This window comes from Eumetopias jubatus, unplaced genomic scaffold (assembly GCF_037043125.1).
Source record: "Eumetopias jubatus isolate StellerSeaLion01/CBP00866 unplaced genomic scaffold, mEumJub1_p1.0 scaffold_8, whole genome shotgun sequence".
Lineage (NCBI taxonomy): Eukaryota > Metazoa > Chordata > Mammalia > Carnivora > Otariidae > Eumetopias > Eumetopias jubatus.
Window position 1 is genome coordinate 44797893 of NW_028274814.1, and position 14852 is coordinate 44812744.

Consider the following 14852-nt stretch of genomic DNA (forward strand, 5'->3'; position numbering starts at 1 on the left):
GAATCTGCTTCTCTCTATCCCTCTGCCACTTCCCCTGCTTGTGCTCACTCTCTCTGACAAATAAATAAATAAAATTTTTTAAAAAGATTTTATTTATTTATTTGAGAGAGAGAATGAGATAGAGAGAGCGCATGAGAGGGGAGAGGGTCAGAGGGAGAAGCAGACTCCCCGCCGAGCAGGGAGCCTGATGTGGGACTCGATCCCAGGACTCCGGGATCATGACCTGAGCCGAAGGCAGTCGCCTAACCGACTGAGCCACCCAGGCGCCCATAAAATCTTTTTTTAAAAAAACCCAGGTATAAGGGAGAAGTAAATGTGTTCCTCCCAGCCCTCTCCCCCAGCCACTTAGTCTCTTTCCCGGGCAGAAGCCACCGATTTGAGCTTTCTGTGTATCCTTTGTCGGATTGCTTTCCTCTTGTTTTGGTTTGGTGGTATTTGTGTTTGTACGTGGAATTACACACGGGGAGCATCACGAGCTTCTGGTGTGTAGGGCCTCTCAAGGTCAACCAGCCCTGAGAATATCAGTCATGGCATGGACCTCAGTCCTCAGTCCCCAGGGGACAGGCCCCTGGTCGGAGTCCTGAGCTCTGGCTGATTCAGACCAGACCCCCTTGACAAGAACCTACGGCTCGGGCACAGGGTGGACCACCCCAAGGGGGCTGGCTGCTCTACCCCCACCTGCTTCCCTAGATCTGCGTCCCCTTGCATTCTGTTCCTTGACTCCCCTACCTGGTTAGGACACAGTGGGACAAAGACTTAGGACAAGAAGTAGAAAAGGTGTAAGTTTGACAGCTTTGTCCATTCCTCTGTCCCAGCAGCACCTCTTCAGATGTGTATGTCAGGTGGCGGAGGCGGGGGGAGGAGAGAGCACCTTTCCCTTTGTAAGCATCTGCTTGGCCTTGGCTGTTAGTCTCCCCTTCCCTGCAACCCCCAGGGGACTGGCAGTCCCAGCCTCTGTCCTTTGAAGCCCTCAGGGCTGGCATGCAGTAGCTAGAGTCACTGGCTTTGGAACCAGTGTGTGGGGTTACATCCCAGTGCCGCCACTTACAGACTGGCCGGCCCCAAGGCAAGCTCCCCACATGCTCTGAGCCTCAGGTTCCTCGTCTGTAGAATGGAGATAGAGACGCACCTGCTTCACGGGGCTCTTGTGAGGAATAAATCAGCTAAGGCACATCAATGACATCATAGCACAGTGCCTGGCATCCATGAAATGAGACTTGTCACCGTCACCGTCATCATGAGCCTGGACCAGGGCGGGCTGCGTGGAAGTGGCTGGTGGGGGAAGAGGAGATGGCGTGTGGCCGTGTGGGCTCGCGTTTATGAAGCACGGCCTCCGCCGGTAGGGTGCAAGGCACATCTGTGTCCTTATTTCGTGTGTCGTCACGCTCGCGGAGGGCCATGCTCCCGAAGCCTTTGATGGCAGACGTGTGGGAAGTGGGCCCCATCCCCACCCCCACTGCCACCCTGCTTTGGGTCTCTTCGCTCCGCTCTAAAACGAGAAGTACAGTGAGTTCCCCCAAGGGGTCGGCCGCGCCCCTTCCTGTCCCCGCCCTGCCGGCTGCCCCCGGCCAGTGGAGTGGCAGCCCCAGCACCAGGACCGCCAGGGCTGTGAGGCGGCCTGGTAGCCCCAGAGTTCTCGGCCCGCCCGGACTGCCCCACACACCTCGTCCCCTGCACCCCCTTCCTCTCAGGGAGCCCCCAGGATGGTGAGGTAAGGTCCTGGGACCCACGGGACGCAGGGGGCAGGGGCGCCCTGGGGGCCGAGGGCCCGCTCCTCACTGCTCCCCGGCGGGCCGGCAGGTGGTTTCACCGAGACCTCAGCGGGCTGGATGCGGAGACCCTGCTCAAGGGCCGCGGCGTCCATGGGAGCTTCTTGGCTCGGCCCAGTCGCAAGAACCAGGGTGACTTCTCCCTCTCCGTCAGGTAGGTGGCCCTCAACGCCAGCCAGGACGAGTCGTTCGGCACCTCGTTCCCGGTTCCCTCGTGGCAGCGCCCACTCCCCAGTCCCCAGCACCAACGTGTACCCCCAGTCCAGTCCCTGTCCTTGCCCACGCCCTCCCTGTGTGTGTGTGTGTGCGTGAGCCCCCTCCTCAGCCCCGTGCCAGCCCCCCCCCCCGTGTCCCCACCTCCATTCTTGCACCCACTGGCCTCACCACCTGGTGCCCCGCAGGGTGGGGGATCAGGTGACCCATATTCGGATCCAGAACTCGGGCGATTTCTATGACCTGTACGGAGGCGAGAAGTTTGCGACGCTAACAGAGCTCGTGGAGTACTACACACAGCAGCAGGGCGTCCTGCAGGATCGAGATGGCACGATCATCCACCTCAAGTACCCGCTGAACTGTTCCGACCCCACCAGTGAGAGGTGAGGGGCTTCCTGACCCACCCCCACATGGAGATGGGCTGCCTTCCCCACTGCCAGTGCCTCCCCGGCTCCTTCCCAGCGCTCTGTGGGCCTCTTTCTTCCATGTGACCCCGGGCCTGTGTCTGAGGGGACTAACCTCCCACCCCTTTCCCTCAACCCCTGAGAAAGCAGAGGGCATCACCCTTGCCCTCTTTCAGGGTCCCTGTCAGCCTAGGGGTGGAGAGGCCTAGTGGCTGCCTTTTGTAGTAGGCCAGCCCTGTTGTTAGAAAGCCCTTCTTCCTTCTGTGGAACTGGATCTGCCTTGCTCTAACTCTTCTCTCCCCCGGCACAGGTTGATACACAGAGAGGTTGGTGTTGAGGAGCATAGGGACTTACATATGAGGACATTTAGTGCCTTAGCTCAGCAACACAGTGATGACAGGTCTGCTTCTGGGGGCTCCGTAGAGCTCGACCAGTCCCTTGACCAGAACACGGATCAGTGGAAAACTGTGTGATAGGGTCGCATGCGCAAGGGGCCTAGTACCTGGGCACAGGGTAATACTCAAGGCATTGCCCTCCTGTCCCTTTGGCTCCAAAGACGTGGTCCCCAGGACTGGGCAGGCCGCCCCCTGCATGTGGTCTTCCTACAGCATGTGTGGGGGTGGGGGGCCCGAACCCTCAGCATTACAGGGTGGCTCCTTTTAGCGGCTGTATCCCAATGACGGCTCCGTCAAGGTGAAGGGCAGCCGAATCATTCTAGGGGCTTTTTTTTTTTTTTTTTCCCCTTCACGTTCCTGGGGCCAAGGCGACCTGCCCTTGTCCTGTATTTGTGTGTTGATTGTTGACATGATTGGGAACCTGGGTTCCATCAGTTTTCAGTCTTTCTGAGATGCATTGCCTCTCAGCTCACATCAGTATTTTTGTTCAAGTCACTGATGAAAAGTTAGAAGTGGGTCAGGCTGAGGTAAGGGCCTCGTGGCCCATCGCGGGACGCCACACTCCAGCCAATATGAAGCCATTGATCCATTTCCTTTGAAGCCACCTCTTTGAGGAGTGAAGCCCAAGCATGGGTGACTTTGCTCATGGTGGCCCTCCTTGGCCCTTGCTTGGTCGCTCCCTCTTGCCCGTTTCCTCTGCCTGGCCTGCAACATTCATGCGGGTTTGCCACCCAGGCCCTCTTGAACTCTTCACGTCCTCTTTGCCCAAAGTGGGCAGCTGTCCTGCTGGAGGGTGGGTTGGTGGAGGCCCTAGAGGAGGAGCAGGTTGTGGATGGAGCTAGAAGACGGAAGGAGAAGCTGGGGGCGGGGGAACGTGAGGCCTGGAGAAGCTGGGGGGGCGGTGGGGAGGAGGGAAGGATGGAGGGAGCCAAGGCCAGGAAGGCTGACTCTAAGAGGCTGTTTTGGTTCCCAAGGCGAGGGTGCCAGGACGCCTGGCTCACCCCTGACCCTGGGGTTTTGTGTGGGAGGCTCTTTCTCCACACCTCCCTTTGTGTTCCTTGCCCCTCCTCCTCTGAGGGAATTTGCATTCGTCCTGCCAATGGCTAGCTCTCCGCCTGTGGTCAGCCTGATATTTGCATGGAGACTTCCTCATCCTGGGCCAGGGGGCCGAGGGGCAGCCCCCTCCCCACTGCCGGGTGGCGGTGGGCAGGTTCTGGTCTGTCCCTGAGTGGTGGAATGGGGTGACCCCCCCCCCAGGTGCTGCTTCTGGACAAGGCAAGAGTGAGATGGGGCCGGACAGACGGGCCCCTCCCTTCTCCCCCCATCCCTGCGGTTGGAAAATGCCCCCTCCCTTGGTCCCTGGGCTGAGGAAACCTCACACCCTCACTTCTCACTCTCTCCCCAGAAGGAGTTTTGTGTTTTTTCCATCACGTGGTTTCCTGTGGGGCTGGGCATTGTGGGGCTACAGTTTCCTCCTGGGAAGGGGGTGTGCTTCGGGGAAAGGTCCTAGTTCTGCTTTCTGCCCTCTGAGCCCCTCTGAGCCCCAGCCTCATCTCTAGTGATGTCAACCTGGGCACCTCAGAGCCCCCCCAAACCGTTTTTCCCCCCTGCAGGGTTGTCTGTCTTCCCTGCTACCCAGGGGGAGTTGTCCCCTTCATGACTCCCTTGTGACTCCCCGTCTCCATTGCTGTCTGTGGTTTGGCCTCAGTGTTTCCCTCGGTCTCCCTCCTCTTTCCCTAGTGCAGCCGTGGCTTTCCTGGGACCCTCCCTCAGTTTCTCCCCTACAGCTGCTCTGGATACGGCCTGCCTTTCTGTCTCTGTCTTATGCTCTCAGAGGCGGGTCTGGTTAGAACTCCCAAGGCTTCCCTATCAGCCCCGGGCCTTGGGCCAGTGTATGATCGCCCAGCTTCAGGTTCCTCATCTGTACAATGGGATGGTACCTACCTCTCAGCATTTTGAGAACTATGGACCTCAATATGGTGGTGGATTTGAGGGGCACCTGGCTGAATCAGTTGGAGGAGTGTGCCACTCTTAACCTCGGGGCTGTAAGTTCGAACCCCAAGCTGGGTGTAGAGATGACTTTAAAAACATCTTAAAAGAAAAAATAGGGTGGTGGATTTGAAAGCATCTAGCACAGTGCCTGGCACATCATAGTTACTCGATTTCCCTGTCCCTCTCTCTGAGCGTCTCTGCTCAGCACCTGCCCCTTTGGCTTACGTGTCCCTTTCCCCGATGTTGCCTTTTCTAGGTGGTACCATGGTCACATGTCTGGGGGGCAGGCAGAGACACTGCTGCAGGCCAAGGGTGAGCCCTGGACGTTTCTCGTGCGTGAGAGTCTCAGCCAGCCTGGGGATTTTGTGCTGTCCGTGCTCAGCGACCAGCCTAAGGCTGGCCCAGGCTCCCCTCTCAGAGTCACTCATATCAAGGTCATGTGTGAGGTAAGGCAGCCAAGCCCGCTGGGGCTCCCGTCTATATGCCCAACGCAGGGGCGGTGGGGTGGATCTGCCTGGGCTTTGGTCTAAGGCTGGGGGTCTAGGGAGGGAGACTTGGGTCATGCCGAATGGCCTGACTTGGCATCCCTCAGGGTGGACGCTACACTGTGGGTGGTTCAGAGACCTTTGACAGCCTCACAGACCTGGTGGAGCATTTCAAGAAGACAGGGATCGAGGAGGCCTCGGGTGCCTTCGTCTACCTGCGGCAGGTGAGAGGCGTGGGCCTGGCTGCCTCCTTCCTTTTCCTGAGCCATCCCTCAGACACGGGAGCTTCTGGGATCTTGAGGCGCTGACTTCTTGCCCATCCCTGCCCAGCCATACTATGCCACTCGGGTGAATGCAGCTGACATTGAGAATCGGGTCTTGGAACTCAACAAGAAGCAGGAGTCGGAGGACACAGCCAAAGCCGGCTTCTGGGAGGAGTTTGAGGTGAGTGGTGAGGACGACCATCAGGACGACCCTGCCCCCTCTCTCCCCGGCCTTTACACTGGCCTGCCCCATCTTATCTCTGGGCACCGAGGCCCCTCCAGGGGCTGGTACTCTATTTCCGCCTCTCGCCCCTCAGAGTCTGCAGAAGCAGGAGGTAAAGAACTTGCACCAGCGGCTGGAAGGGCAACGGCCAGAGAATAAGAGCAAGAACCGTTACAAGAACATTCTCCCGTGTGAGCACCCTACCCCCAGGCAGCCTCCATCCCTCCCCCTTCCCACCCAGGAGACTCCCCTTCCCTGAGCCAACCTCCCCCTATCTCATAGGGTCTCCACCCCCAGCTCAAGGAGGGTCCACCTCCTCACCCATGCAAGGGAGCCTCACCTCCTCCAGAAAGCCTCTGCCCCTCCCAGTGGAGACTCCCTGCACCCCACGTCCACCATCCTCCTTCTTCTGAAACCTTCACCCCCTACTCCCCGTGCAGATCCTCCACCCCTGCCTACCCACAGTGCTCCAAGAGCCTCCTGGCTTCTGAGACAAGAATGGCCTGTGAGCTTAGGAAGGGTCTGCCCCAGGGGCTGGTGAGTGCCCGGCTGACCTAGGCCCACCTCGTTTCCTCCCCGCCCACTCCCAGTTGACCATACCCGAGTGATCCTGCAGGGACGTGACAGTAACATCCCTGGATCCGACTACATCAACGCCAACTACGTCAAGGTTGGTGGCACCTGCTCATCGAGGGAGGAGAGGCTGGGCCCTGGGGATTCCCCATCTCAGGGGGGTACTGGATCCAGAGCCGCATACGCACAGCAGACAGGTTAGGTGGTGAGGGGGGTGGGGGTGCAGGGGCGCACAGTCCGGGGGTGCAGCTTTCTACACTTGCTTCCAGAACCAGCTGCTAGGCCCCGATGAGAACACTAAGACCTACATCGCCAGCCAGGGCTGCCTGGAGGCCACAGTCAACGACTTCTGGCAGATGGTATGGCAGGAGAACACCCGCGTCGTCGTCATGACCACCCGAGAGGTGGAGAAAGGCCGGGTGAGGCCAAGTCCTGTGCTGCCCCCGGACCCCCACAGCCCCTCTCCCCAAGGCTTGCCACCCATCACCATAAAACCAAAGAGACTTCAGATGCCAGGGCAGAAAGGAACCTCAGAGGGCAAGGTCCAACCCTTGTTGGGAAACCGAGGCACAGAGACTGTCTCGGGTACACACGGCCTCCCCGATCCCTGCTTCGAACCTGGGGCTCTCCTGACTACCAGACCCAGGTTTTATTTATTTTATTTTTATTCTTAAAGAGATTTTATTTAGGGTCACCTGAGTTAAGCATCTGCCTTTGGCTCAGGTCACGATCCCAGGGTCCTGGGATCGGCCCTGCATCCAGCTCCCTGCTCAGCGGTGAGCCTCCTTCTCCCTCCCCCTCTGCTCTCCCAGCCCCTCATGCGCTCTCTCTCTCTCTCTCTCAAATGAATAAATAAAATCTCTAAAAATTTAGAGATTTAAATGATTTACCTATTCATTTGATAGAAAGAGAGAGAGAAAGCATGTGAGCAGGGGCAGGGGGGGTTGGGGGCGAGGGGCAGAGGGAGAGGGACAAGCCGACTCCCCACTCAGGGGGCAGCCTGATGCGATGCAGGGCTCCATCTGATCCCAGGATCCTGAGATCATAATCTGAGCCGAAGTCACTCAACTGAGTGAGCCACCCAGGCGCCCCCAGACCCAGGTTTTAAATGGGCTTTCTTCCTTAAAGTGTCCCGGAGCAACATGCCTTCTGCCCCTCCCGCACCAGTCCCCATCCTTGCGACAGCCCTCCTGTCCTCTCCGCCTCATAAATCTCTCTGGAGTCTGCCCCTCACCCTCACCCCACTGCCCAGCTGGTCTCCCTGCCTGTAGGCTGCCCCCAACTACAGTACGTCTGCCCTGGAGTCAGAGGGGTCCCGCTCAAAGCACACACACTGCATCGAGTCGCTCCCTCTCTGAGAATCTTTCAGTGGCTCCCAGTGGGCGTCAGGATCAAGTCACACTCTAAGACCCAGCACTCAAGGCATGGTGGCTCCCCGCAACACTGCGTGCCTACGGTTCTCACGCCTTGGCCCCGAGCGCACTTTCTGCTAGGGAATGACTTACTCTCTCTGCGCTATCTCTGCCTGCCAGACTCCTTGTTTCTGACGCCCCAGCCCAAATGCTGCCTCCTCTGTGAAGCCACCTCTGATTTCCTCCATAATCTAGAGGGAGGATCAGTCTCTCCCTCTCTACCGTGCCCTTGAGTGGCTCGGTTTTCCCTGCTCGCCTCTCTCTCTGTGAACTGCTAGAGGCCCGGGCTCAGACGCATAGGCTGCGTCTTCGTTGTGTTTGTAACTCAGCCCGGTCTGCACAAGTTCAGGTACAAAGTGTGCACCAGCCAGTGTTTACTGAGTGAACTGTAAGGTTGAGCGAGCGGCTTGTCAGGTCTCACCACCTGTTGGTGGCTGAGCCAGGACCGGACCCGCCTCTGATTCGCGGCCAGTTCATCCATTCATCCAATAAATGCAGACTGGGCTGGCACCGGGGACGCGGGACCTCGAAATGGGCCTGGAACAGCCTGTGCGTTCTCGCTTCTCACCTCCACCCTCCCTTTGCAGAACAAGTGTGTCCCATATTGGCCGGAGGTGGGCACGCAGCGTGTCTACGGACCCTACGTGGTAACCAACTGCAGGGAACATGACACAGCTGAATACAAGCTCCGTACCTTACAGGTCTCCCCGCTGGAGAATGTGAGTATCCTCCGGCCCTGCCTCGCTCCTGGGACCCCTCCTTAGATCTGTTCTCTTACCCGGTGGGGCAGGGGATGGGACAACGTGTGGGGACAGAGGGCACTGGCCCTATGCACTCTGCCCAGGGGGATCTGGTTCGAGAGATCTGGCACTACCAGTACCTGAGCTGGCCTGACCATGGGGTCCCCAGTGAGCCTGGGGGTGTCCTCAGCTTCCTGGACCAGATCAACCAGCGGCAGGAAAGTCTGCCTCATGCGGGGCCCATCATTGTGCATTGCAGGTGAGCATAAAAATGACGTTAGCAGTAGTAATCAAAATAGTCGTCGGCTAGTAACTACTGTGAACTGAGTGCCATGTGCTCTTGTAAGCAATCATTTACGTGTTAACGCATTCAGTGCTCCCCCTGATCCCAGCCACCTCCAGGATGGCTCCTGGATGGCTCCAGACCCAAGGCGGACCCTTAGCTTGAACCAACCCCGCTGATTGATCCTGTGCCTGGGGGAGGGGGTGGGGCTGGCTTCTGTAGAGACTTCTCTGGATGTACCATCTCCTCCAATGGTGCCAAATACAGACGAGCAAACAGGCCCAGCGACTTGCCAGCCAGTTCGTGGGAGAGTCTGCGCTGCTCGCAACAGAGCTAAGGTCCTGGTCACTCCTGTTTTCTCACACGGGCTTACTCGGCCTGTATTTCTTCTTGGGCCCCGGCACCTTCCATTTGGGGTCAGTGTGGCTCCCCGTGTTTCCTTTTTCCATCTGAAGCCCTAGGGGTCCTTAGCCTTCTTCTCTCTCTCTCCCCCTTCCCAGCTAGTGAGCCCAGCTCAGCCTCCAGGGTGGTGTAGGGATGGGTGATGTCTTCCGGAGGGGCAGGTGCATCTCCAGCTCCACTGGAGAGCCTCAGGTTCATGATCAGGAGCCCCTGTTCCTGCTTGGTGGCGAGGAGGCGGGCAGCAAGGAGGAGCGGGGGTCCCCTCAGTTCTTAGGGGCCGAGTCCTGCAGATGGGCCTACCCAGCTGGCAGTGGGTGCAGGTTCCTGGACAGAGACCAGTAGGTTTAAACTCCAGCTCTTCTACTCACTGGCTGCATGATCTCGGACAAATTACTTCACTTCCCGGACCCTCAGATTCCTCATCTGTAAATTCAGAGTCTCCTCTGCTTGCTGTGAGGATTCGCTAAGACCCTGTGCCTGTGTCTGGAATGCAGTAATGCAGTAATCCCTCAAGAAATGGGAGCCGTTGATGGTTTCATAACACATCAGGCAGGGAATTGGGAAACGGGAGTCTGCTTTGTCCACTTCCCTTCCCACTCCCTCCAGTGACCCCAGGCTGAGGACCTCACACGTCTTCCTTCTTCCCACCAGCAACGTTAGTCCTGGGGCAGGGCTGGGGTGCTGAATCTGGGGGTGCCCCCCACCTGTCATCTAAGGGACTCTGCTCTGCCTTCAGGGGCAGGCGCATCGCTAAGAACGACCCTCCTGCTACTCCCCTTCTACTTCTTGAAATCCCCATGGCCTTTATTTAGATGTTACAGGAAGGAAGTGGGTAAGGGGGTGTTATTTTTGACAATCTGGGTTTGAAATTAGACAGTGCGACTCAGGCCACTAGCCTGGTGGCTCCTTCGAGGGGGCGGGACTGGGGTCTCTGAGGGATCCTGAGGTTCCCGGGATCTGTGGCCCCAGGGAGGTGAGAGAGGGTGGAGAAAAAGGGGGAGACCTCATGCCTCACAGCTCCTCCACACCTCCCCGTCTCCTGACCCCAGTGCCCTTTGTGCCCTGCTGCCTAGAAAGCTGCCCTTTCCCTGTCCTCGGGGTCTGAAGAAAACGGGAAACAAAGTCCTCTTTAAAGCTCTAAATAAAACTTTTGAAGGGCTGGGTGGGGGGGTGGGGTTTGGCCGGGAAGGCCTCATTCAGGCCAAGGGTGTGGGAGAGGGCGCGGGGGGGGGGGGGAGGAGGGGGAGGCCCAGAGTGCTAGGAGGCAGGCAGGACACTGGTGGGAATGCGGGTCCTAGATCTTCCAGGGTAGGGAGCAGCCCCCAGCCAGCAATGAGCAGGCGAAGCAGGAAGTGGAGGAGGGAGGTGCTAGGAAGAAGGAAAGCTGGGGGCGGCGCAGGGCCGGGGGGGGGGGGGTGGGGGCCACTGGAGAGCCCGCCGCCCACAAATCCCTGGGCTGAAGCGTTGAGCGCGGGTGCAGAAGCCGGGCAGCTTCTGCCTCTGGCTATAGCCTGCCCAGTGAGCCCGGGCATGTTACCTCCTCTTGCTGGAGCCTCAGTTTCTTCCTGCCACCGTGCCGGAGCTGAACGCTGGGGCTCCCCCTCCCGGTGCGGCGTGGCCTGGGCCTCTGATGGTGCCCCCTTCCCTCCGCAGTGCAGGCATTGGCCGCACGGGCACTATCATCGTCATCGACATGCTCATGGAGAGCATCTCCACCAAGGGTGAGGGTGACTCGTGGGGACACAGGCGGGGGCGGGGTGGGTGAGCAGCTCCTCGGTGTCCGCCTCTGCCTGGGCCGGGGATCCAACTGCCATGCCTGCCCAGGGTTGGACTGTGACATCGACATCCAGAAAACGATCCAGATGGTGCGGGCGCAGCGCTCGGGCATGGTGCAGACGGAGGCGCAGTACAAGTTCATCTATGTGGCCATCGCCCAGTTCATTGAAACCACCAAGAAGAAGCTGGAGGTCATGCAGGTGTGTGCAGAGCAGGGCCCAGCAGGGCGGTGTGTGTGTGGGGGGGGCGTAGGTGTCACCGGGTCCGGCTGGGACCACTGCCCTCCCTCCACACCTCTGCCCACAGTCCCAGAAGGGCCGGGAGTCAGAGTACGGGAACATCACCTACCCCCCAGCCATGAAGAACGCCCATGCCAAGGCCTCCCGCACCTCTTCCAAGTGAGTGACCCCTGCCTGCCCCTCCCAGCGTCTACCCCATCCCTGCCCGCCCACCCCCCCGCCCCGCTGCCTCCTCGGCCCGCCCCTCCCTTTCCAGAGACCACAGGTGCTGCTGTCAGGGAGACCTGGGTTCAAGTTCAAGCTTGGCTCTTCCTCCCTGTGTTCACAAGTATTTCCCGAGGGCCCTGTCCGTGGGGCCTGTGTTGGGCACTGGTGGTATTATTAATGTGTGAGATGGAGCCGCTGCCCGCAGGGAGCTTCTAGTCTGGGGCAAGGACAGTGACCCGGTCTCCTCGCTCCTGGCCTCGGTTTGTTCACCTGTGAAATGGGGTGGGCCAGAGGGGGCTGCTGGTGCCGGGGCATTCCTGACCTGCGCCACCTGCCCACGCTTGCCCCCCCCTACCTGCAGACACAAGGAGGATGTATATGAGAACTTGCACAGTAAGAACAAGAAGGAGGAGAAGATGAAGAAGCAGCGGTCGGCGGACAAGGACAAGAGCAAAGGTTCCCTTAAGAGGAAGTGAGCCAGGGTACGGCCCCCCCCCCCCCCCCCCCGGCTCCGGGCTCCTCCTTGCCCTGCCCACAGTGTCCCCTGCATCCAGTGCTTTCCCCTGGGTGGAGGGGGTGGCCACAGCCTCACTCTGCCCTTCCCAGCCATTCCAGACCTTTCTAGCTCCACTTCCCCGTTCCAGACGCTCCCTTACTCCCTTCTCTCCGCAGCCTCAGGCCTGATCCCTGCAGAGGCCTCCCGTGGACCAACCCACAGCCGGAACCTAGGAGCCCGCCCCCATTCTATTGTAATTTAAATGGTTGCGTCCCTACTTCCCTCTTCCTGACCGTGTATATAGCCCAGCAGGGCCCCAGGCAGTGCCGGGGCCCTTTACTCTTGTAAATAAAGGCCTTAGGATCACTGTCTGTGTGTGTGTGTGTGTGTGTGTGTTGGGGGGGTGTCTCTAATTCTGAACACCTGGATGGGAGGGGATCAGAAGGGGATGGCGGGGGAGGAGAGCCGGGAGCCCTGTGTGTGTGTGTGTGTGTGTGTGCACGTGTGTGCGTGTGTGTACACGCGTGTGCGTGCGCATAAAATCTCGGCCTTCACAGTCAGAGGAGAATGATCGAAGGTACAGTGCAGGGAATATAGTCAATGGGGTCGTGATAGTTGTATGGTGACACATGGTGGCTACACCTGCGGCGAGCGTAGCCAACTGTACAGACTTGTGGGATCACTGCGTTGTACACCCGAAACTAATGTAACATGGTGTGTCAACTATACTTCAATTAAAATATATATATTATATAATAAAATGAGGGATGATCCTGACAGGGTGGTTGTGAAGGTCATTGAAATAAGGGAAGAAGATCACAACTGGCAACAATAATTCATTACACACTGGTCATGTGCCAGGCAGTTTCAAAGGCTACACGTTCAATCTAGGTACCTGTGTGATGCCCATGTCACCGCGGGGGAAACAGGCACAGATAGACTGCATGACTTGCTCACAGGCACAGAACTGTTGAGCGGTGGGGCTAGGATTTTAACTCGGGCCGCCTGGCTCCAGAGCACACAGTCCTGGAGATGCAGCTGGGGTCACCCTGAGGGGACACACCCGCACTCCTCGGGCGCTGACTTCTAGATCTAAGAGCTAGGGCCGCTCCCGGCCCCGGAAGCACAGGCCTAGTACCTAGCGCCGCCGCCGGCCGCCCCTCCCTCCCTGGGCTCCTGCGGGCTCGGGGTGGTGCGCCTCGCTCCTCCCTTCTCTGGGGCCGCGGCTGCCTTCGGGCTCCTGGCAGTTTTCTTTTTGTCCTCTCTTCCTTGCCCCGTGCCCAGGGTGAGCTAACAGAGATTCCTTCCTTGGGTTACGGCTTTATCTTGATTGAGAAGCCTGTCTCCTGGCGCGTTTAGCCTGTGAGGGTCCCTGCTGCAGGAGAGGCTGAGGAGCGGGCTGACCCTTAGTGTCACTCAGCGCATGCTTTGTTGCTGGGTGTCCACTGTGTCACGGGCACTGGAACAGTGCTGGGGGCGTGGTGTGCACACGACAGGTCCCGTCGTTGTGCAGCCAGGAGACAGAAACAGGCCACAAGCAGCAGATACGTACCGACAGGCGTTAGGAAGGACGCAAACAAAGGAGACAGAGAGAGAGAGAGAGAGAGAGAGAGAGAGAGACAGAGAGAGAGAGAGAGGAGAGCTTGGATTGGGCCACACGAGAGGCCCTGGAGCCATCGCCCTCCTGGGGGCGGGTGGGTGGTGCATCACCTGTGGGCCTCTGGGCTCCCCTCCCAGCGACGCCTAGAGCTGCACAAAAGAAAGGCGGGTCCCAGCCCTCTAACCACCGCAGGGCTAACTGCCTGTGGGCTGGGACTTGGACGCAGGGCATTGAGGTGGGTCCAGGAGCAGCTCTGCCCTGTGGGTGCACAGTCCCCCCGCCTGCCGCCGCCCCCCCCCCCCCAGCAGTGTGGCCGTTTCTCCCCACCGGACCACTGCGAGGGCAGCGGGAGAGCGGCTCAGCCCTTTAATGGGTAGGGTCCGTGCTGGCCTCCTGGCGGGGTGGGCTCCCCAACACTAGGGCTGAGGACAAGGGAGGCACCCCGCCGGGCCCTGCCTGCCCTTCAACAGGCAGGGTTGCCCAGCACAGGCTGGGGGCACAGCCCAGTCCCTGCCGAGCTGACCCCTCGCTGACCCCGGGGCTCTCTGGCCATGGGCAGGGTAGGAGACCTCAGAGGAAAGGGCCGGCCAGGGCAGGAGTAGCTGTGGGGCGAGGCCAAGGAGGCAGGCCAAGGGGCCCGAAGGCAGCCCCTCTCTTTTCCCGCTGGACCCCAGGCTCCGAGCGTAGGCCCATGGGGGCAAAGGAGGCGGGCGGCGAGAAGGGACCTGTAGGAAGGGGTGGGAGGCCTAGCGAGGTGGCCAGGCCTCAGAGGAGGTGCCTACGGCGGGCCCTGGGAGGGAAGGGGTTAAGGCAGTGGGGGGGGCAGCCTATGGCAGGAGGACACACCTGTGCGCAGGGGCGGCGGGCGGGGCCCAGGTGAGGAGCCTGCGCTGCCAGGCGGGCGGAGAAGGAAGGAGGAAGAGTGGAGGCCGGGGGCAGGCGGGCTCTGGGCCTTTGAGTGCTGGGCCTTGACTCCCCTTCCTCTCCTCGGCACTCACTCTGGGGGGGGCAGGCGGCCCGGGGACAGGTAAAGGCCACTGGGAGGGGGATTCTGGGGCCGAGCCAGGGGCCACAGAGCGGGGCTGAGGGCCGATGAATTGGTGTTGGGGGGGGCGGCGGAGGGCAGGGCCTCCGAGGCGGAGAACAGGTGGGCAGGGGGCTGCGGAAGACCTGCGTGGGTCTCGGAGGCTCCGCAGCTCAGGGTGGGGCTGGTGGCGGGCTACAGGGCTCACCCGGAAGTGTCCCCGGGGACTGGGGGGTGGGGTGGGGGGATGGGAGCCAGGCTTCTGCAGCCTCTCCACAGGGAGCCTGGGCCGGAGGTGGGCAGGCTGGGTGGGGGCCCCCGTCTTACCCAGCAGTGTTTGGGTGCTGGTTGGGAGT

At 59.8% G+C, this 14852-nt stretch overlaps 1 protein-coding gene across 1 annotated transcript; it reads left to right on the plus strand.

The window, feature by feature from the left end:
- The first annotated feature begins 1552 nt into the window (after positions 1 to 1552).
- Positions 1553 to 12243, plus strand: PTPN6 (protein tyrosine phosphatase non-receptor type 6). The gene is made up of 16 exons (XM_088025890.1): positions 1553 to 1711; positions 1801 to 1923; positions 2171 to 2365; positions 5030 to 5219; positions 5366 to 5482; positions 5589 to 5702; positions 5839 to 5935; positions 6335 to 6414; positions 6587 to 6736; positions 8317 to 8448; positions 8574 to 8728; positions 10808 to 10875; positions 10979 to 11130; positions 11237 to 11328; positions 11738 to 11858; positions 12049 to 12243. The coding sequence occupies exons 1-15, from the start codon at positions 1704 to 1706 to the stop codon at positions 11850 to 11852; spliced, it is 1788 nt and encodes a 595-aa protein (XP_087882016.1). The 5' UTR covers positions 1553 to 1703; the 3' UTR covers positions 11853 to 11858; positions 12049 to 12243.
- Positions 12244 to 14852: the final 2609 nt, after the last annotated feature.